Source organism: Aethalodelphis obliquidens, unplaced genomic scaffold (assembly GCF_003676395.1).
Source record: "Aethalodelphis obliquidens isolate GAN/ISIS:26980383/991018 unplaced genomic scaffold, ASM367639v1 scaffold37, whole genome shotgun sequence".
In the NCBI taxonomy this organism is placed as follows: Eukaryota; Metazoa; Chordata; class Mammalia; order Artiodactyla; family Delphinidae; genus Aethalodelphis; species Aethalodelphis obliquidens.
In genome coordinates this window covers 9,889,795-9,912,372 of record NW_020837981.1, presented here as the reverse complement: position 1 = coordinate 9,912,372, position 22,578 = coordinate 9,889,795, and the positions used below count along the sequence as shown (strand labels likewise).

Below are 22,578 nucleotides of genomic sequence, written 5' to 3'. Positions count from 1 at the left end.
GTGCCAGTGCACCAAGGTGCTGGGAGCTGAGGGGAAGTGGCTGTACCTTCGGGCATGGGAGAAAAGATGCTGGTGTATTCATCTGCCTCTTGTCTCAGCCATTGGCGTTGGCCAGTGTTTCCCAAAGTATGTTCTGTATTAACCCCAGTGTTAATAGGTGTTAGGGGTGCTAATAGGTGTTAAGTGGGAAAAAGATTCCGTGGTCCAGTAAGTTTGGGAAATGCTGGATTAAATAAAGTTAAACAGGTTTCCTGACTTCAGGACTCTGAAGAGCCTGGCTCAGTCCCTAACATGTGAATATAAATTATAAATCCAGGAGGGGCTTATGTTTTGAAAACTTTTCCAAACTTAGCTGACCATGAAACCCATTTTTCAAAGAGAGCAAGTGTTCCATCCGGTGCTCTTTGGGAAACACTGGCATAACCTCACACCTATCAGACACGGAAAGGATTTTGCAGGAAATCTAGTGCAGCACTCCCTCTTCAGAGAGAAGGCAAGGAAGGGGAAAACCAGAGAGGGAAAGGGATGGACTGCAGGAAACACAAGTCAGAGTTGGGGCTTGGGCTAAAATTCAACTCTGGTCTCCAGGACACTTGTTGCTTCTGGCCTTGACCTCTGCGGTTCTGGACGCTGGTTCATCAGGCCTGCTTTGCTTGCTTGCATCCTCAGAGTCACAGAAACTTAGAATAGGAAAGCCCTCAGAGCCTTGGAACTCCCACTCCTAACCTCACTTCCTGTTTCTGGCCCCAGCTTCCTGCTGTGACCCAACTCTGGGCTTCTAACCTGTACCCGGGAATCCAATGCTACCCACCTACACCTCCCTCCCTGCCACCTCTGCCCCTCCCTGGTGTAGGTGTTCCTGCCCCCAAACCCTGGTTTTCAAAGTGTGGTCCCTGTACCAGCAACATCAGGACCATCTGAGAACTTGCTAGAAATGCAAATTCTCCAGCCTGAACTTGGACTTAACGATTAAGAAACCAGCAGGTGGAAACCAGCTATCTGTGTTTTAACAAACCCCTAGGAGCTTTTAAAAAAAAAATTATTGGAGTATAGTTGATTTACAACGTTATGTTAGTTTCAGGTGTACAGAAAAGGGATTCAGTTATACATATAAGTATATTCATTCTTTTTTCAGATTCTTTTCCCATACAGGTTATCACAGACTATTGAGTAGAGTTCCCTGTGCTATACAGTAGGTCCTTGTTGGTTATCTATCTTATCTATAGTAGTGTGTGTGTGTTCATCCCAGGCTCCTGATTTATCCTCCCCCTGTCCACATTTCCCCTTTGGTAACCGTAAGTTTGTTTTTGATATCTGTAAGTCTGTTTCTGTTCTGTAAATAAGTTCATCTGCATCATTTTAAAAAATTAGATTGCACATACGAGTGATATCATATGATATTTGTCTTTGTCTGACTTTCTTCACTTAGTATGATAATCTCTAGGTCCATCCACGTTGCTGCAAATGGCATTATTTCATTCTTTTTTATGGCTGAGTAATATTCCATTGTATATATGTACCACATCTTCTTTATCCATTCCTCTGTCAATGAACATCTAGGTTGTTTCCATGTCTTGGCTATTGAAAATAGTGCTGCAATGAACATTGGGGGGCATGTATCTTCTTGAGTTATGGTTTTCTCAGGGTATATGCCCAGGAGTGGGATTGCTGAATCATATGGTAGTTCTATTTTTAGTTTTTTAAGGAACTTCCATACTTTTCTCTGTAGTGGTTGTACCAATTTGCCCCTAGGTGCTTTTGACTCACACTAAAGTTTACCATCCACTTTCCTCAACCAACTAACTCAGCCCAGATAGCTGAGGGTCAGGTCTTTCCCCAAAAATCAGAGCAGGCAACCTCCACGGTTCTCAGTGAGGATCATGGAAAACCCCAGGCACAAAATCTTTAGAGATTCTTATAGCTCAGTGGGTTCCAACCACTTGAACTTGGTGCCACCCAAGCCCTGAAGTTAATTTACCCTCAGCATCATTTTATTCGTTGGTCTAATCAATAGAAGCAATTTTACAAAACAGACCTGGGTTGGCGGGGCAGTTCGGGGTCCTGTTGTATCTATCAGCCACCCCACCTCTAAAATACATCTTGGCAGGAGGAGGTCTCTATGCGGCCTGCTGTGGGGCATCTGGACATGCCTGCCTCTTACTTAGTCCGTTCAGGCCGAGGTGGGGCCTCTTCAGTGCATCAGGAGAAGCGCTTCCGCTGAGTTTAGTAGCTCAGTTCTGGCACACTTTCCTCTCAAATCCATCTGCTTCCTGGATTTCTACCCAGGTTGATGTAGGCCTGACTCAATGGTGACCTCAGGGTTGCTGCACTGAATAATTCTCAGGAATGCCATCGTGCAGTGCAAGGTCTGCGTAGCCAAAAGTGGGGATCCTGGGACCCCGCATTCTCTTCACTCAGAAGGAGGATAACCCCCTCTTTCCTGCTCTCCACCCACCCCTGGCTCTCCAGGTAGACAGGAAGCCCCTCGAAAGTGCCCATTGGAAGGCTGGCTTGGAGAAGGTGGGTTGTTCTCTGCTTGCTGCTGAGAAATGCAGCCTTGAAAGTCTCCATGCTGTATCTCTTGTCATGCCCCTGTGCTCTGGGGGACAGTGTGGATAATTTGGTCACCCACTCACTCACCCATCCGCCCACTCGCTCACTCAGCCCAGGCGGCAGTGCCAGCTGCTATGGCAGCCCTCCATCCATCCTTGTCATTCAGGGGCCTCTGAAAGTACGCCTGTCAGTATAATGCACAGCCTGTTGAGGGGAAGTGACATTTTGAGTAGTGGACACTTTTCCAGGAGCATTCATCCTAGGTCAGTCTCATGATAAATAAATACATTTGATGTTTGGAGTCAGCAGGCAGGATACAATGACCGAAATGCCGGCACAGATGCACATACCATGAGGCTGAGTTGATGGGGTGGAGGTAGGATGTGAGAGAAAGGGGGAGAGGGAAGGCTCTGAGAGCAGATTTGGGGGAGAATTTATCTCCCTTCTTCCTGGCACCTCTAGGGAAAACAGGAAACAAAGGAAGCTGCAATTTCCCTTTATCTGTGAACCACAAGAGGGTCCTTTTTTCCCGTCACCCCTTCTGTTCCTCACCTGTCCTTCTTCCCAAAAAGAACCGTGGTCCCTATCTTAATTACCCCTAACAGTGCCCTAAACAAAGTATTTATAAGGCTTACTGCGTTTGTCTTCCCGTTCCTATTAATAAAGTCTGGGGATGGAGGGAAGAAATATGGGTGGGTGACAGGGTTTTTAATGGTGCCTCACCTTAAATGCATTTTAAAATATGTAAATCAATAAAAAAATTATTTGTAATAGCAGCTTAAGAGTGCTGGTTAGCCTAGCGCGGAGTGAAATGCATGCTACAAGCCCTATTACCATACATCCTGGGAGCTGTAGTTAGGATTAATCTGTCAAAGGGGATGGTTTAGTGTTGATGAATATGACATGTGACCATTAACGATGTTGATTTTATCTCCCGAGATTAGCATGATTTACTTCGGATGGATAATAATGTCATTTGCTTGATGCAGTAGATCTGTTTACGAGCTGATTAAATTGTAAGGCCTTGCCTCATTTCATGCTATTTGGTTTACAGCTTCATTACCACAATCACAAAAGCTGGGGAAATGTCCCACATTCCATGTCACAATAAATCACTGCTTCACGTTGCTGGGATGGATTTTAGCAGCTCTGCCCAGCACGGACCATTCTCAGCTCCCCACTAATCTGTGATCCAGAATACATTAGGGGAATCTTCAGGAACACTGGCATGAGAGGGGGCAAGAATCCTCTCGGATCTTTTAATTGAGATTAAGGAAGTCCTTGAGTAATTAGCTGTAACAAATTAGCTTATTATTTAGAACAGTGAAGTCACTGTTTTTGTTGCAGGGATGATTACCATAAATACACAGAAAAGTGACATCCAAGGAGCCAGAGGGATGCTCCCAAGCAAATTTCATTTTCACCCCGTTATCCTTTGCTCTGGGAGAGGGGCGATCTGAATGCAAGGTGTGTAGGGCATCTGTGCATTAGACACCATGCTTCTTTAAAGTGGAGTGGGGGTGTGCACCACGCACCCACAGCACAGCACCAGCCACCTCAGAACTCGGGGTGGGATGTGCTGAAGCAGAGGGAAGAGTGCAGGGCACCCGGGTGGGAAGAGAAGCGTGTAAACCACAGACCCGTTCACTGCACACCAGCTCTGTATCCAGAGTGACCTGGCAGCAGGATTCTCTACTCTGTGCCTGGGGGAGAAGGAGGGGGCACATGAGATGGAAAAGACAGGGCCGTTTACCCCTCAAGAAGCTGGGGAGGCAGAAAACACAGGCTGAAACAACTGTGTCCATTTCTAATAACGCCTAAGAGTTTTTGAGTTCTTACCAACTGCCAGGACCTGTTCTCACCACGGATACCAATACCACCCCATGAGGTTGGTATTATTATTCTCATCCCATGTTATAGATGAGGAAACTGAGGCTTTGGGGGTGAGGGTAGGTTGAATGATGTGCCCAAGGTCACAGAGCCAGTCAGGACAGAGTTGGAATTTGAACCAGGTGCCAGAGCCCTGGAGCTTCGCACAGTACCTGTATGCTGAGGTTGCCCTTTTGCTCTGAATAAGGCCATTACAGCAAAGAGGCAAGGGAGCATTTTTAGAACTTTTGCTTCTTACTTCTGAATTGAAGCCTGTGACCCTGATGGGTCCTGTCTGCAAAAGATTTAGGATCAACAGTAATCGGGGCACTGAGGCCAGGTCTTAAATAGGAACTTAAGTAAGATTTTGTGATGAGCAAAATTACAGAAGACGTTAAGACTATACTTCCTCAAGGCCAGGCCTTTGGAAATAAAAAGCAGTCATTTCAACGGGCACAGGTGGTCTCTCACTGCTTCTTAGCTGAGCACCTCCCTAGGATACTAATGGGTAAAGGGGAGAAATTGTGGACCTCTGATAGTTCTGCAGAGGAGGTAATCCCATTCCTAAGCTCCGTGCAAATTCACTTCTGAACTTGAGATGTGGTCCTCCAGTGCCTGCATCCCTTAAGCAGAGTTCATCACCGTCCCGTTATGGCAGAGGCCACTTGGCCCTCCAATCTCCATTCTCCTTTTTTCCTGTCCTAGAGCCCTAATTTTGTAATTGATTTTAACAAAATACATTTCCCAGTCTCTTTTGCAGCTAGATGAGCCATAGTACTAATATGGCAGCCATTTATTAAGCATTTATTCTGAGCCAGGCCCTGCTAAGTGTTGGTTGGGATAAAGATACCTAAGGTGCGAACACTGTCCTCAGCACTGCCCTCAGACAACCAGGCTACTAGTCTGTCTGTCAATCATTGACCTGGCAATCTGTCGAGTGCTTAATTGATCTATCAGTCAGTCAGCGTGTCAGCTACTTGATCAATGGCCGGACCTTTGCCCTGTCAGGCATTGGTCCTAGTATTGAACTCTCAGGGTGCATAGAGAGGGGACTTTGGCCACAGACCTGGGATGTGTAGAATTTGATGCCAGGCATAGGGATAAAGCCCCAAGAAATCAACATACCCTAATCTTACACAAAAATTAACTAAAGACTTAAATGTAAGACTTGACAGCATAAAGCTCCTAGAAGTAAACATAAGGACAAACACACACACACAGACACACACACACACACACACACACACACACACACACACCATGGAATATTATTCAGCCATAAAAAAGAAGTAAATCCTGTTATTTGCAACAGCACGGATGAACCTGGAGAACATTATGCTGAGTGAAATAAGCCAGACACAAAGGACAAGCACTACATGATACCACATATATCATCTAAAATAGTCAAACAGGCTTCCCTGGTGGCGCAGTGGTTGGGAGTCCACCTGCCACTGCAGGGGACGCAGGTTCATGCCCCGGTCCGGGACGATCCCACATGCCGTGGAGCGGCTGGGCCCGTAAGCCATGGCCGCTGAGCCTGCACGTCCGGAGCCTGTGCTCCGCAGTGGGAGAGGCCACAACAGTGAGAGGCCTGCGTACCGCAAAAAATAAAATAAAATAAATAAATAAATAAATAAATAAAATAGTCAAACTCATAGAAGGAAAGAGTAGAATGGTGGTTGCCTGGGATGGGGTGGCGGGGAGTGGAGGAAATGAGATGTTGGTCAAAGCATATAAGCTTAAAGCTATAAGATGAATAAGGTCTGGGAATCTTGTATACAGCATGGCGATTATAGTCAACAGCATGGCGATTATAGTCAACAGCATGGCGATTATAGTCAACAATACTGTATCGTACACTTGAAATTTGCTAAGAGAGTAGATCTTTAGTGTTTTTACCACACACACACACGCGCGTGCACGCATGGTAACTATGTGAGGTAATGGATGTGTTAACTAACTTGATTGTGGTGAGCATTTCACAGTGTACCCCAGTAATGCTCTGGCTGTGCAGCTGTGCTCACCTCACTACCAAGCCCCCCTACCCTGCCGCCTAGTTGGGGATCCTGGCTCTGGAGCCAAGTCCCCTCTGAGGTCTCTTGTCACCCCTGGATGTGGTGCTTCTAACCACCTCCCCATCCCTGGTCCCCTGGGTCTGCCTCTTTGTCACAGAGGCTTCTCCTGTGACCCTCGTCCCTCTGGCAAAAGATATGGAAGCAACCTAAGTGTCCATCAACAGATGACTGGATGAAGAAGATGTGGTAAATATAGATATACACAATGGAATATTACTCAGCCCTAAATAGAATAAAATTCCACCATTTCCAATGATGTGGATGGATCTCGAGAGTATTATACTTAGTGAAATAAGTCAGACAGAGAAAGACAAATACTCTGTGTTATTATTTATATGTGGAATCTAAAAAAAATAAAACAAGTGAATGTATATAACAAAACAGAAACAGACTCACAGATATAAAGAAGAAATTAGTGGTTACACCTGAGGAGAAGGAAGCAGGGAGGAGCAAGATAGGGGTATGGGATTAAGAGACACAAACTACTATGTATAAAATAAATAAACAGGGCTTCCCTGGTAGCGAAGTGGTTGAGAGTCCACCTGCCAATGCAGGGGACACGGGTTCGTGCCCCGGTCCGGGAAGATCCCACATGCTGCAGAGCGGCTGGGCCCATGAGCCATTGCTGCTGAGCCTGTGCGTCCGGAGCCTGTGCTCCGCAGCGGGAGAGGCCACAACAGTGAGAGGCCTGCGTACCGCAAATAAATAAATAAATAAACAAACAAACAACAAGGGTATATCGTACAGCACAGGGAAACGTAGCCATTATTTTGTAATAACTTTAAATGGAGTATAGTCTATAAAACGACTGAATCAAAATGTTGTACACCTGAAACTAATATAGTATTATACATCAAGTATACTTCAATTTAGAAAATTAAAAAGGAAAAAAACAAAATACTATTGGCAACGTGACTCTTCCTCCTAGGCCTTCCTCAAGAGTCTCAGGTTCCACCCTTAGTCCAATTTTCTTCTTCTCTTGTCTCTCCCAGGGTCCCTATACCTCACACCCCAGGTTTTAGCCCGCTCTTCTGCTAACTACTCACAAACTTACATCTCCAGCCCTGACCTCCTGCAGGTGTGAGAAACTCAACCTGTACAAAACGTACACTCTGTATCTCCCTGCCAAAGCCTGCTCCCCCTCAGGATTTCTTCCAGGTACCCAGATGTGGCCGACTCCTGGTTAGCCCTCCATCCCAAATCTATTCTCCCGTTCTTCCTTGCACACGGCCACCCACGGGGCAGAAATGACATTTCACAGCCTCCCGTGAAGCTGGGTGTGGCCAGGTGATTACTAGCAACTTCTTCCTCACTTGTTCCAAAGGACATTGCTTGCCCTGGACTTCCCTCCTCTCCCCTTCCCCTGGGTGGGAATAGTGCCCATATCTAATCACACCAATGAGCACAATATCCTAGGGGATGAAGGAACACCAAGATGGAAGGCACTTGGGTCGCTGAATGATGTCATGGAGCAGAGCAGCCTGACCAGCACAGATACCAGAGACCCGAGAGAAACTTCCATCTGATTTAAGTCACTGTATTGGGGGCGGGGGTGGGTCTCTTTGTTACGGCAGTGTAGCCCAATACCCTAGGCCAAGACCTCAGGATCATATTTGCCTTTCCTCTCTCCTTTCCAGCCCCTGCCCTTCACTGAGTCCAGTCCATCATATCTCCTCGCTGACCCCTAGGACTGTTCTTGCTTTGTCTGTCCTGCAGCCTCTCCCCTGCTTCCAGCTGTCATCTTCTCCTGTCTGAACCACCTGATGTCTTGGTCTCTTCATCTCCAGTCTCACTGTTCTATCCCATAATGGTACTCCTCTGCTCAAAGACCTCTGATGGCTCCCCATTGCTTAGCGAAGAACAGGACGCCATCTGTTCCTATCACATTCCCACCCACTCCCCCTGCCACAGCTGCATCCCTACCAAACACCCTCATGGGGCGTCCTGCCTCCATGCCTTTGACCTTGCTCGTCCGTCCTCCTGGTTTCCCAAATCCCCCATTTTCCAGCCATGAAATGCCTATTCATTGTCCAAGCCCAGATTAAGTGCTGCCTCTTCCCCCATGATTTCAGCATCCTCCTATCAGAATTAGTCCTGTGCCTCCAGTGATCATAGCCCTTATCACACGCCTTAAGGCAGCAACTTTTCTGTAACCCAGTAGATTGGACAGTAAGTTATTTGAGGGCAGACACCATGTCCTAGTCGTCTTCCCACTACCTCCATGCCTAAGAGAATGCTGTGTATGCAGCAGGTACTCATGACGTGCTTGCCACTGAACGCTCACTTTCTATGTTTGGTGGAGCACAGCTCTGACTGGGCAGTAGCTTTGCCACAGGTGACCAAGGTTGTCTTTCCTCTCCTCTTGGGGACTTCCCCAGGGAACCCCAAGGGAGGCAAGAGGGGCTGCCTTTCCCATATTTCCCTGGGGGCTGGAGAAGGAAGCCACTGTGGACTTTCTGTCAGCTCTTAGATCAGTACCTGTCAGTTGAAGTACACAGGTTTTAAGGCATGGGGCTTTAAGTGAGACAGCTCTGGCCTTCAGCTCACCACTTGTTAGCTGTGTGACTTCAGGCATGTTACCTAACCTCTCTGAATCTTAATTTTCTCTTTTTAAGCATGAGATTAATATAATACTTATCTCCTAGAGATCTTGTAGGGATTAAAAAAGATGATATAAAGAAATATAAAGCTCTTGGCACAAGGAAAATACTCACTAAATGATAATAGTCATAATAATCCATTTCTTTCCTATGGTCCAAGATTCTGCTTGGTGAGAGGGCACCAGGGAAGGCTCCACCCTAGGCCTAGCCCACTGGAATCCTTGCTGTTGGATGGGGTTTCCCTGTGGACAAAAGTCAGAGAATGTGCATTGTCACAACTGTCTTGGTCCCAGCTGGGCAGTTTGCTGGGTGCTCCCAGAAGGTGGAGAGGGAGTGGGGCTGGTATCTAGTGGGGCTGGAGGGAGGGGCCCGCTGCCTGTGACTAACCCCAAAGGGAAGGGGTTAAACCAGATCTGGCTGGCATCAATAGCTAAGGGTCCAATGGCAGGGGTGTAGAGCAGCAGGCTGCTGAGGCTTCTAGGCGGCCAAGGGCTCTCACATAAGGTGGGCTGCCAGAATGGTGTAAAGGATCTGGATCCCAGCTGACCAAGCCTGGGTTCTAGGACAGGGAAGGTGCTGAGGGCAGCTGGAAGACAGCCTGCATACAGTCGGGTCAGAGAGGAGGCTACATTCTCCCTAATTATCCCCACACTAAGCCTGGGGGCGGCAGACCACATCCAAATCCTCCTCACTGACTGGGAGGAAGATCCTTGCTTCCCACGGACTCGGGGCTCAGGCTGCTGGATGTGCAGGTTGCAGCTATTTGAGTTGGGACTAGAATAACTGGGTCCAGTGGTGTGCTGGTAAATGCTTAATCAACAGCTCTCTGGTGGGGGGAACGCCTTCACTTAGAGTGTTTGCCAATTGCTGTGGTGTAAATACTCCCACCATGGCTGATTTCAAGCTATCACCATCACATCACAGAAAGTCGAGGTGGGAAGAGATGTGCACAATTGGCTCTTATGAGCCAGTATGAGCTGATTCCAACACACTACTAGGTGGGGCCTGACACCTGCATTAGGGTTAGGTAGGTTTATGTGGCTTCAGTGTACAGAGAGGTAAAGGCCACTATGCAGTGGTGAAAAGCACAAAAATAATGGCCCTGGAGTCCAGTAGCCTATAACACAATCCCAGTTCTGCCACTTCCTAGCTGTGTGGTCTTGGGCAAATCATTCTACCTCTCTGTGCCTCAGTTTCCTCCTCCATAAAGTGGGGCCAGTGATAGTGCCCAACTTCATAGAGTTATTGTGAAGGTTGCACAGGTTAACACCGGCCTGTAGTAGGTTGACATAAATGTTATTTGTTACAGTTAATCACACAGAGTAGTTGGAATGTAGCCATGGTCAGAAAAATTTAGCAAGGAAAACCCAGAGTCCCTCAGGGTGTTTCCCAAGGGCCTGCTCTTTTTATAGTTAAAATCTTGGATTTCCTTCAATATCAAGGATTTAAAATCTGCAGGCTCATGAACCTCCTGAAATTATTTTTCCAATGTTGAGTATATGGGCCATTGCTTTTATCTATTGGATTCTCAAAAAAAAAAAAAAAAAAAAAAAAAAGGCTGTGGTTTCTGCATCCTTCCCTCAACCCACAAAAGGCTTAAGAACTAGTGATGTGGAAGGTATAGAATTCCCACACCATAGGAATCGCCCCTGGAGGATGTGGGGGAGAGTTGTTTATAAAGCGTGTGAAAGAAAAATGGCAGAGACGCAGAGAGACATGCAAAGAATTTAGCCGAGAACTCTGAAATCTCTCTCCCTTTTTGAGACCTAAGGCGGAGGAAGCGTCCAGCAACAGGGCAACCAAACTGCTCACATTCATGCATTCCCTGTTCCTGCTTTCTGCTTACCACTTTCAGTCTTAGGAGTCTCCCTAAGTCTTCCCTTTTCCGAATCTGCCCCCCCTGCACGCCCCTGCCACCTCTACTCCCCAGGACCCGGCATAGGTGTGTCCCAAGGGCCGGTGTGGGTGTATGGAGGCATGATTAGAACTCACTCGAGGGTCACTATGATTCAGTGATAACGTTTGTGTTCTTTTTGGTTGTGTCTTTTACCTTTCTGTAGTTACCTTGTAATTATTTAAGGTAAGGTTAGTGCAAAGTTGATTTAGCATTGGTCTGCCTCTGTTTTGAGTTGGAGGCTGTATTCAGTTTTTTTCCAATAACATGGAAGGGGGTGGGAGGTAGGTTTACAATGCTACTCCCTTTCATCCCATGAGATTTTATTTTCGTTGTTGTTCTTTTTTCAAAGATGATCGGTCCCTTCTTCCTGGCTTGGTGCTGTGTGTGGGGTGCATGGCGAAAATGAACAGGTCCCTAACCAAAGATCTTTATGGGGATAAAAATTACTTTTTGACAAATCCCACTCTAAATCATTGCAGTATACGACTCCAGGCACATAAGAGGAACAAGAACTACAACTTTTGAGAACTTATCAAGTGCCACCCCTGCTCACTTTATCAACAAGAATCTGTGGTTTAGCGGTGCAAGTCACCAACCAGTGACCCTCTGGAAGGCCACCAACAAGAGAGCTCTCTCCTGACTCCAGTTCTGGGTAACCCCTTCTGCGGATTGCAGAGGAGTCTGCTAATGTCCTACCCCAGCTCCCATCCTTCTTGCTCCCCTGAGTAACAGAACACTGAATTGATTTGAGGCAGCAGTGTGCCCAGCTAAACATTACATTTCCCAGCCTCCCTTGCAGCTAAGAGTGGCCATGTGACTAGGTTCTGCCCAATGAGGTATAAGCTGAGGAGTTGTCTGTGGATTCCAGAAAAACTCATTAAAAGGGAGGGACCCTTTTACCTCTTTTCACTCCTCCTTCCTATTGTCTGGAATGAGGTGATGGTAGCTGAGCTCCAGCAGCCATTTTGGACTCAGAGACGACATGAGGATGAAAGCTTCCTGGTTGGGCTGGCACAGAGGAAGGCAGAGGACCCTGGGTGCCTGATGACCAAAGGCCATTCTTAGCCTGGACCATTCACCTCCAGACTGAGAGAAGAGAACATTTATCTTCTTTAAGCCACTCTTTAAGGGTCTTTGTTATTGTCAGCAAATGCAGTTTCTAACTGATGCATGGAAGCTCGCCAGGCCTCGTTTTATGCCAGGGGCAAAGACATCCAAAGTTCCTCTAAGCCCACTGCTACTTCTCCTCCTCCTCTCCTCTTTGGAAGAATCATCCTGTCCAAGAGGGCCCAATTCTTTTGCATATTTCCTCCCTTCTGTCTTTTGTTTTTCTCTTTCTTCCCCCACCCTGCCCCACCACTTTCCTTCCCTTTCCCTCCTTCTCTCCAACACTTATTGAACATCTACTAGGTTCCAGGTACCAAGCTAGCTGCCAGGACTAGGAATAGGTACAGGAGACAGTCCCTCCTCCCCAGTGCCTCAGAGTCCAGGCTGGGAGGAAAATGTAAAGAGAGTATGATGGGATGGACAGGTGCTACAGGAGCAAAGAGAAGGGCATTGGATCTAATGGGAAGGACCTGGGGGGCTTCCCGGAGGAGGTGACACTGGCCAGAGATTTGAAGCAGGAGTTTTGAGTTGCTGGTACTTAGGAAAATAAGGTAGAGGGCAAAGATTCCAGGCACAGGGACTAGAACAGTGAAGTACAGTGGTTAAGGACTCCAGTGCTGGAGCACAGACATGTGACTTCTCTGTAGTCCTCAGTTTCTTCACCTGTAAAAGGAGGATAGTAGTATAGTAGTAGTAATAGGACTAGATGAGGGCCTGGAAGTAAGTGTGAAATGCATGCTACTTATTAACGTTATTAGTGTTGGTAAATGTGCTGCCCATGGTGTGTGTAGACAAATAACAGTTTTGGAGACAAGTTTCCCAGAGGCCATAAGTGGCTTGTCCATGGTCACACAACTATGAAGAGGCACTACTCAAACCCTGGGGTCCTTATCCCTAGTCCAGTGGCCTTTATATGTCTACCCTCTGCCATTGCATTAAGTTCTGAGGGAATGCAAAGTGAGGGAAAGTGTGTGTGTGTGTGTGTGTGTGTGTGTGTGTGTGAGAGAGAGAAACCTGGAGGGCTTCCTGAAAATGAGTCTTGAGAAAGTTCTGAAGGATGGGGGAGGAGGAAGGCATTCCAAGGAAGAAGTGTATGATGAGCATAAGCAAGGTGTTGGGGGGCTAGCTGGCTGGAAGAGGGTCTGGACTGTGAAGACTGGTGAGACACAAGGTAGAACAGGCAAAGAGAGGCCAGGTCTTTGAAGATGAACCATGGTTATAGGCACTCTGATGGCCAGATAGTAGACTGAGAATTTGAACCAGTGAACCACAGGGAGCCACAGTTAGTTCTTGAGCAAGGGGGCTGGTCATAATGAAACAATACTTTGGGAAGAGAAGAAGGAAAGAAATCTGTCTTTACTAAGAGCCAGTATGGGCCAGACAGTAGGTTGGGAATTCTCACACTAATGATTTCATTTGAGCGTCACAACCCTCTTAGGTGGGTATCCATATCTCCATTTTACAGATGAGAAAACTGAAGCCCAGATAAACTGAGTGATAGAGTTGAGCCAGTGGTGGAGCTAGAGTTCGATTTAGACCAGCCTGACCCCAAATTTGTGCTCTTTGCACTGTACCATGTGGCTTTAAGCTGTTCTCTCAGAACGCCCCTTGTGCTGTGGGTGTCCCATCAGGCACTGCTGCTTCACCAGGGGCTCAAGAGTCTTTCTGCAGCCCAGACACCCCCTGGGCAAACCCCAGGGTCACACTGGGCAGAGAGAGATCAGTAACCCCAGGTCTCTGGGGGATCTCCAGCACAGGGTAGGGTGAAGTGCTGGGGCTCTGGGTCTGATAGAAATGAGTTCAAATCCCAGCTTTGCTGTGCACTATCTGAACTTAAGCCTTAACTAAGGGGGGCAGCAGGATGAGCCCTAGATTGGGAGCCTGGCTGGAAGTGATGAACATCTGAGGAAGTGAAATGATAAGATGTCTGTATTCACTTCAAATCAATGGGTTGGGGGAGGCAAGAAGGAGGGGGCAGAGAGGAAACAAGATTGGTCATGAGTTGATAACTGTTGAGGCTGGGTGATGGATTTGTGGGTGTCTAGTATACCATTCCCTCTACCTTTGTGTATGTCTGAAAATCTCCATGATAAAAAGTAAAATAATAATAATAACGCTGAGAACTTAAAAGAAAAAGAAAACAGTTATGTCCACCACACTCTCTCCCAGCTGAATCAGGCATTGTTATGCTTTAAAATTGCCTCAGGTGAGAGCAGCCAAGGTGAGAATCTGCATGGACTTCATCACTCACTAGCTGTGTAACCTCAAGCTAGTATCCTTCCCCTGCTAAGCCTCAGTTTTCTCATCTGTAAAACAGGGGTAAAGCTTCTAACAACCTCATGGAATTGTTGTGAGGTTTAAATGGATAATACAGGATAATATGGGTTGGGCCTAACAGAGTGAGCAGGTCAGCCTGCAGCTTTGCAGTCACTCTGAGCACCACCAAGCCTCTAGCCATAGTATTATAGATGAGGAACCGTAAGGCAATATGTGCAGAAGAGGCCATCAGATGGCCTCCCAGGGACAGGCCTCACCTTCTGGGCAACTTTTACACGTTTTCCAGAGCACAGGGAGTTCATCAACTAGAAGGTTTTTTCATCTGCCTTTCCTTATTGCTTAAAGACCACTCAGCACAGACACACCAGGGTCACTCAGTGTCACTGCCAGAGGTACAGATTGAGGCAGGGCTTGAATGGAGGGAAAAGCTTGGGCTCTCTCTGTTGGCCTTGCCACTGGCTTCCAGGACTTAGCCTCAGTTTCTCCATCTGTGTCAGGGGTGAGTAAAGAGATGGGCAGTCCTTGGCAAGGGGTAGGTAGTAGGAAATAATCAGAGAATGAGAATGAATGAATGCATGAATGTCTGGGGATCACTTCACTATGACGAAGTGACCTGTCGGAGCCTTGATGAGGTCAGTGGGAGCTACCCAGGATGGGGAGGGGCCCTTGACACGTGGGCTAACTCCTCTGGGGTAGAAAAAGAGAGCACGGGGAACACAACAGCAGAAGCTAGTGCAGGTGGAGAAGCGCGGAGGACATGGTTCGCAGCAGGAGAGGAGCAAGGAACTACCAGGAGGGAGCTGCGGGACACCGCTTCGAAAACCGTGCGAAAGTGGAGGCGTGGGGTCTCGCGCTGACCACCTAGCCGCGCGCTGGCCAGGGTTCCGGGTCTCTTGCCCGCTCCTCTGGACTCCACATCGCCGCCTGGCGGACGCGCCGCGCTCCGCTCGGGCTTCGGCGGCAGCGGGCTGGCGTGCGGAAGATCCCGCGGCAGTTCAAGAGACAGCGGGAGAGCCGGGGGCGCGGAGCGAGGATGGGGCGTCTGTTCCCCGAGCGGGGTCGCGCCTGGTCTGGACCTGCAGCACACACTGGCACCCTCTCCTCACTAACCCGGCGCCGGGGGTGACTCAGCTCCGTCTCACACGTCGGGGAACGCTTTCTTCCCCAACCTCCGGCCCCCAGCTCCAGAATTTTACTGCCTCTGAGTAGATTCTCCAGGAAGGCGGTCTCATTAAAATTTCAAGGCGTTTTGGGTTTGATTTTTGTTAATAAAATATCGAGACTGGGCGTGAAGGCACGAGCGTGCCCAGTTCGTCTCCGTGCCGGTCCCAGACCTGAAATTCCAGGGCTGGGGAAGTTCTAGGTCCTTCCCTCCCAAGTGGGTCCCGGCGGGCAAGGTGTGGTGGCCCTGCCCGAAGACTCGAAGCAAAGGAGAGCGAAGCGTGTGGGCCGGAGTGGCCAGGAACGTGGGGCTGGTGCTGGTGAGGGGTGAGCAAGGGCCTGGTTTTCATGTCACAAGCCGTGGACACTGGAGTCCTCGAGACTCGGGCCGCACCACCTCCTCGAATGTCCTCCCATCCCATGGGGGTGGGTATCTGTCCGAGAGCCTGCGGGTGACAAGTCACTCCATCGGCCGAGGTTCTCAATAAGCTAGACCCAGCTAGGCCCAGCCCAGCCTCTCTTACCCGGACCAGAGTGGGCGCAAGACGGCGTCGTCCCGGGTGCAGTGCGGGCAGGCGGCTCGGAGGCGCGGGAGGCTGTCCCCTCCGGGTAGGCGACGCAAAGCCTGTCTTCCTCTACCAAGTCCTCTCCAGGAGGAGGCCTAGGAGCTCCCCGCGGCGTCCCGGAGGTCGCCGGGCCTGCTTTGCGTTCAACCCGGGAAAAGGCCCCGCAGGCATGAGGCTGACGCTGGGAGGAGGGTGTAAAAATCTCAGAGTCACCAACCCTCGAGCAAATGGCGGCGGGGGCCGCGCGGTTGACTGACCGAAGTCTGAGGCCGAGGGCGGCCTCTGCGCGGCGGTGAGCTTCCCGAGGCAGCAGGGGGAGCTTGACGCCGAGGGAGACCGGTGGCTCGGAGAACCCAGAACGGCCTGACCCTGGGGAGAGAAGGGTTCGGGGCGCGCGCTCAGCGCCGCGACTCCAGGATTCCAGGATCCCAGGAAAGGCGAGCTCTGGACCCAGAACTCCCGCGGACCCGGCGGGGCGAGCGCCCAAACAGCCAGAGACCAGGACTTGCGCCCGGGCCTGGAGTATGAGTGTGTGTGTGATCGCGGGTGGGGGTTGGGGGTGGCCTTGGACACCCGCCCCCGCTCCCAGAAAGATTAGACATCTTCTCTGCCTGCTTCCATGGGCGCTTCAGGCAGCTCCGTCCTGCCGCTCAAGCTGGGGAGAAGGGAGCGGTGCGCCCCGCGGGGATCCGCGCCCGGACGGAGAGTCCCGCCACGCCTTTGCGGAGCTGAGCTCGCAACCCAGAACGGCCGTCGGCGTCCACCTGGTCGCCCCGGCGAGGCCGACAATGGGCGCCAGGACCCTCGCGGGGCTGAGCTGGAAGGGGCTTCCGGGTCCTGGGCCCGGGCGCGCTCTCCTGCGGCGCAGACTGGGATAAAGCGCAGACTGCAGAGAAATCGGGATGCGGAAAAGCAGCCGCGGCGCCGGCCTGACGCGGGTCCCGACTCCGGAGAGAGGAAGCAGCCCCGGGGGGAGGGTGGTGGCTGCAGGGGTTCGGCTGGTGGCCGCCTTTGGCCCTCCGCAGCCAGGAGGAGAAATGGAAAGCGAACTCACTTTACCCCTAGGGACAAGAGGGCTCCGACGCGCTCTCCTCCCCAGGCCTGGGAAACAGGTTCCCAAGCGCCCTCCGACCCACAATCGATCCCGGTTGGCCGCCCGGAACGGGGGATGCTTGGAAAGCCAAGAGGGGGACAGCGGGTAGCGGCATCTCCTCCGGGCCGAGGCCGAGCGGGCGAGTCCCGACCTGCGCCGCTCTCTGCACAAAACGAAACCCAAACTCCCGAAAATCTCAGTAGGAAAAAATTTAAAAATCCTTTTCTTTTCTTTCACTTTTAACAAACCAGCTGCTGGGAGAAAAATTAAAAACGAAATTAGCGATAGCTAAGGACACTATCTTTCCACATTGTGAAATCCCCTTTAAAAATATTTTCCCCAAGGCCAACCCCACGATTGGCCAGCCCGTCTGAAGCCTTTGCCTCTTCCTGAAAATCACAACCAAACAATCGGAAATGCGGCCACAGTTCTGGGAAGAATGAGTAGCCATGAGGCCCAGGGAACCCACTGAGGCCGAAACTGCCATGCTCTTCTTTCTCTTTAACCAAAAATAAAAAAAAGATAATAAGAAGAAGTAAAACCTTTTAATACATCAAATATACGGAATTTTAATCTTTAAAGCGATACATTGTCTATTATTTTAGTACATGACGTAAACCTTACTTGTCCCCTTCTCAGCGGGTGGACTTAAAAATTAAAAATAGTTAAGTGTTCCTTTTAAAGAACAAAATAAGGCAAATGAGGTTTTGGAATAGAATTGTTTTTCCTTTTTTTTTTCTTCCAGACTACATACAAAAAAATATCCATTCTCTTTCGATGGTATACACCTTAAAAATAATTGCAATTTGAAATCAGAGCTGACAAATTGTGACTTGTTTTGTTTTTTTTTTTCATTTTTTGTAACAAACATGCAGGTAAATTTGTTTCAATCAGACATTAAATAAGAACGTACAATACAATCATAGCAATTTTAAAGTAACATTAAAGAGAAGACCTCTAGTTCTGTGGCGGTTTTGTATTTATTTATAATCTACAAGGGACGGGAGGGTTTGTTTTCCACATTTTTACCCTCAAGGTTTAATTTTTTCCCCCTCTTCCTTTTTACCTACGGAGCTCAAACTAAGTAATGCACTTTTGAACCACGGGTCCGCTTGGAGCTAACATAAATAAATACCAGTGTCCACCGATGCAGTCCTCAGATGAACACTTTCTCAATTATTTTTTCCTTCTTTTTCTATAAAAAGTCAAATGATATTTTTTCAACTTTTATAAAGTTTGGGTGGGGAGATGAGAGGTGGGGAAAAGGAGAGTGAGTTTCCCACCGGGTCTCGGTCGCTGTTTCGGGTAGATAGATACGGTATATATATATTTTTTCCTTTTCTGGCCCGGGTGATCCCCACGCGCGGGTGACAGTAGCCTCTGCCCTGTTCCCGCCCCTCCCTCGGCTCTTCCCCACTCCCCAGTTCTTTTCTTTCCCTCGACAGCCCTCCCGACCGTCCTCACTGGTACCCCAGCGCGGAGGCCGTGGTCAGTCTCTGTCCGTAGAGGGCGTAGGGGGAGTAGTAGGGTCCGGTGGCGGCGGGCACGGGCACGGGAGCGCCGGGCGTGGGGAGCGGGCTCTTGGAGTAGGGGTGGTAGCGGCTGCTGAGTCCCAGCGCGTGGTGAGGGCTGCGCAGCGCCAGCGTCCCGGGGCTGCCCGGGGCGCCCGACGTGGGGATGTGCATGTGGCAAGCCATGGCGGCCGCTGCAGCGCTGGCCAGAGACGAAGAGCTGGGGTAGCCCGACAACAGTTTGTCTGTCCCGGGGAAGGCCGTATGGGTCCGCAAGTGGCTCAGCAGCTCTTCGGACGTAGCGAAGCGCTTGTCGCAAGGCCCGTTGGCCGACACCCAGTTGCAGATGTGGGGGAGTGGGTCGTTAGGGAGCATGAAGCCGTAGGGGTAGAGGGGGTGGCCGGCCAGAGAGGGCGGTGTGGCGCCGGCAGCCGCGGCAGCGGTTAGCGATGAGTGCACGCCGTGCAGAGGGTGCGTGGGGTACACCAGCGGGTATCCGGACTTGAGAGCCGCAGCCGCCGCGGCTGGATCGTGAGCGCACGACGCGCTGGCTGCCGCCGCCCCAGCCAGGTGGCTGGCGCAGTGGTAGCTGAGGCAGTACGGGTCCCGGCACAAACTGGCTGTCATCACGGACGGCGGCGACGCTCCGGCCAAGGGGCTCGAGCCGGCGGGCTTACTGCAGCCCAGAGAGCCCGCCGCGGCCGCCGCCAGCTGCGCCCCCACCAGGCTGCCCGGCTTGGTGGGGTCGAGCGCCACCCCGTGTGGCAGGAACTGGGGCGGGTAGCCGGCGTAGGCCCCAGCCAGGCTGCCTGGGTAGGTCATGCCCGCGGGAGGCAGAGGGAACACTGTCTGGCCCGGCTTGTAGGGCGACACGGGCGCCACCAGCCCAGAGCCCAACACCGAGGAGGAGGTGGGCGCGCTGGGGCCGGAGCCGGAGCCCGATGAGCCGCCACAGTCCGAGCCTAGAGCCTTGCCCCCGGGGCCCCCATCTGGGTGCTGGTTCACGTCCACATTAATCCCGCCGCCACAGCTAATCCGGCCGTGCGCCAACCCCGTGGGTCCCCCTTCGGCCGAGGCGCCCCCGGAGCCCTTGCTGCCGCCACCGCCGCCGCCCGCCTCGGGGTCCTTCTTGTCGTCCTTGCCCTCCGGGCCGCCCCCGGCCGAAGGCAGCATGCCTCCTGGCGAGCAGGCCGAGGCGCTGGAGCTTGGGCTGCCTGTCCTGGGCGTGAATGGCTGGCAGGTGGCGCTCGGTACCCGGAATCCTGACTTCTCCGCCGAAACCCCCCCGCCGCCGCCCCCGCCGCCCCCGCCTCCGCCGCCGCCGCCTCCCGGCTCCTTCTTATCCGAGCCGGGTTTGGAGTACGGCTTGAAACTCGATTTGTCCTCCACGCCGATGTCGCTCATCTTGAGGGGGCCCGACTTTGCGTCCTTGTCGCCCCCGGCGCCGCCGCCAGCACCACCCGCGCCTCCCCCGTTGGAGGCGACCGAGGAGAGTTTGGACGAGGGCGAGGGGTCGGGCTTCCCGATCTGCGAGCATGTTTGGGCCAACAGCGCCAGCGGGCTCTTCTTGGCATCAAGCTGCGGGGGTCAGACGTGGGGGGGGGGCACAAAGAAAGAAGGGGAAACCGTTTAGAATCCTGGCTTCTAGGTTTCAAACGCACCTCCGCCAAGACCCGCAAAGATCCTCCCAGCCCCAAGGCGCAATTCTAGGCGACACCCCTTCTACACACACACATTCTCGCTCTTGAGAAAGGCCACAGCACTCCCCCCCCCACGCCCGCCATCAGGATCTTTCCTGTCCTCTCTAAGCGATGACTGTATTAAAAAAAAATTGCAAAATGTTTTGGTTTCTGACTCTTTGACCCAGAACTGTAACCCCACGCACCCACACACACCCCTAATTCGAGTAAGGGTTCGGGTGATTGGCGCCTTAGAGGCTGTGTACAAACACCAGCTTCTGGAGAACCGGAGGACTGGGACTTTGGAACCGTAGTTTGGGCTCCCGGGCTCCTATCTTCCAGGCTGAGAATGAGCGGACCTCGGTCGGGGTAGGGGCTTTAATACCAAAGGGAGAAACAAGTTTCGGCTGCCTTACCTTCTAGTATTCACACCTCATTCTACCACCTCCTCTCTTTCCGCCCTAGTTTTAAGGTGCGGGACCACTATCCTCTCCTCTCATCCCGGAGCTGAATCACTCCGACCCCCCTTCCATCCCCCCCTCCCCCGATCCAGAGAGAAAGAAATCCTGTGAAGGGGCAGCCAGGGTGGTGGTCCCAGCGCGCTCCAGGGATAGGGTCCTTACCTCTATGGGGCTGACGGGAGTGGAAGGCAGGGGCTGCAGGTACTCGGGGTGCAAAATGTGGCCAGTCCGTGCCGTCAGCATCTTCAGCACCTTGATGGGCAAGCGGTTAGCCTGGCGGAGAGGGTCAGAGGGGGGCACGGCGTGCACAAAAGGCTTGGTGCTGCCGGCCGGGGACGAGCCTGGGCCGGGGCCGGAGCCGGAGCTATTTCCAGAGAGCGCGCTGGTCCAGGCAGGGTCCGCGCTGCCGCTGCCGCCGCCGCTGTGCTTACTGCTTCTTAAGGCAGAAAGCGAGGGCGCTGTGCTCATGACCCACCCGCGCGCATGGGAGCAGCGGGGGGAGGGCTCCTGGAGGCGCGGGGCGGGCTCGGGGCTGCGCGCTCGCCGGGGGAGCAGGAGCAGCAGCAGGAGGAGGAGGAGCTGGCGCGGCGATCACGGGCGCCCAGAGCGCCTTCTCGGCGCCTGGAGCCAGAAGCGAATAATCCTGGGTGGCCCGCAGCGGAGCCGTGGCCGAGCGGGAGGAGCCGGCCCGACTGTGGGAGTGCCGGGTGGCTCGCGGTGTCCGCCTCGGGCTGTGCCCCTGCGCTGCGCTCTCGCGGCCCGGCGCTAGCGCCTGCGCTGCTCTCCGCGATGTGAGCCGCTGCCTGTCCAGCCTGGGCTCTGGCGAGGAAACTCACTTCAAAAGCAGCTGCACCGAGGGGGAGATTAAAGCCTTTGCCGCCTTCCAATCAAATGGGAGCCCGAGGTGATTGGAGGGTCAAGGGGATGTGACGCGTCCCGCGCCGCTGCCGCCGCCGCCGCCGCCGCCGCCGCCAGGACTCTCAGCGCTGGTTTTAATGGGCAGCTCCCTCTTCGCCGCTCCCCCTGCGTGTCCCTCCCCCGATTTCGCTCGGAGGACAAGCTGGACATTTATTCTACGTTTGCTGTCTGCCGCCTCCCTCTTTTTTCTTCCTCGTCGTCCGTCCTTTTCCCGAGCTGGAGAATAAACTGAAACCTTCTTTGGCAGGAGGGTGTGTGTGAGGAACAGTTTGGGGTTGTTCAGAAGGAGCACTGGCGGGAGTGTGGACAACAGCCGGACTGTCAACTCCAGGGCCGCACAGGGGGCCCGCACACCAAATATTCTCTCCTCCTCCTCCTGAGTGGTAATTGAAATCTCTTGCGGTGCGGCCGCCTGGGTAAAGAAAGGTGGGGAGCGGGTGTTGGAGGAAGTCCGCCCGCCCGCTTTGATTTCTCGAGATTCGGCGGCGGAGAAACCAGAAGCTGGGTGGGCAGCGGAGGCGGTGGAGGCCTGTCTCCGCTTGGTGTGCTAGGCTCCCCGCCCTTCCCGGCCACGTGACGCCCGGGGATGCGCAGATTGGGGCAGAAGCGGGGGTCACATGTTTCCTCTGTTTCACACTCAGCCCCCCCCATTCTTACTCTCCCCTGCTACCCTCTTTTCTACCCCCCCCGCCCCGTTCTTTGGGCATCTCCACCCCTCCATCAATTGTCAATGTTCCTCGACCGCAATCAATCAGTTATTTGTCAGCTCTTGTCAATCCGACGGTGATTTATGTCAGCTTTTGTTGCTGAT

The 22,578-nt window shown here is 51.8% G+C and overlaps 1 protein-coding gene and 1 long non-coding RNA gene across 2 annotated transcripts in view; one reads left to right on the top strand and one right to left on the bottom strand.

Moving 5' to 3' along the window:
• Positions 1-22,578, top strand: part of LOC113632569 (uncharacterized) — a 152,127-nt gene that overhangs the window by 106,672 nt on the left and 22,877 nt on the right. The gene's annotated exons all lie outside the window — the stretch shown is intronic.
• ZNF503 (zinc finger protein 503) lies at positions 17,725-22,166 on the bottom strand. The gene is made up of 2 exons (XM_027129793.1): positions 21,012-22,166; positions 17,725-20,287 (listed from the first exon to the last, which is right to left on the bottom strand). Exons 1-2 carry the CDS (start codon positions 21,315-21,317, stop codon positions 18,659-18,661), a joined length of 1,935 nt encoding a protein of 644 aa, XP_026985594.1. The 5' UTR covers positions 21,318-22,166; the 3' UTR covers positions 17,725-18,658.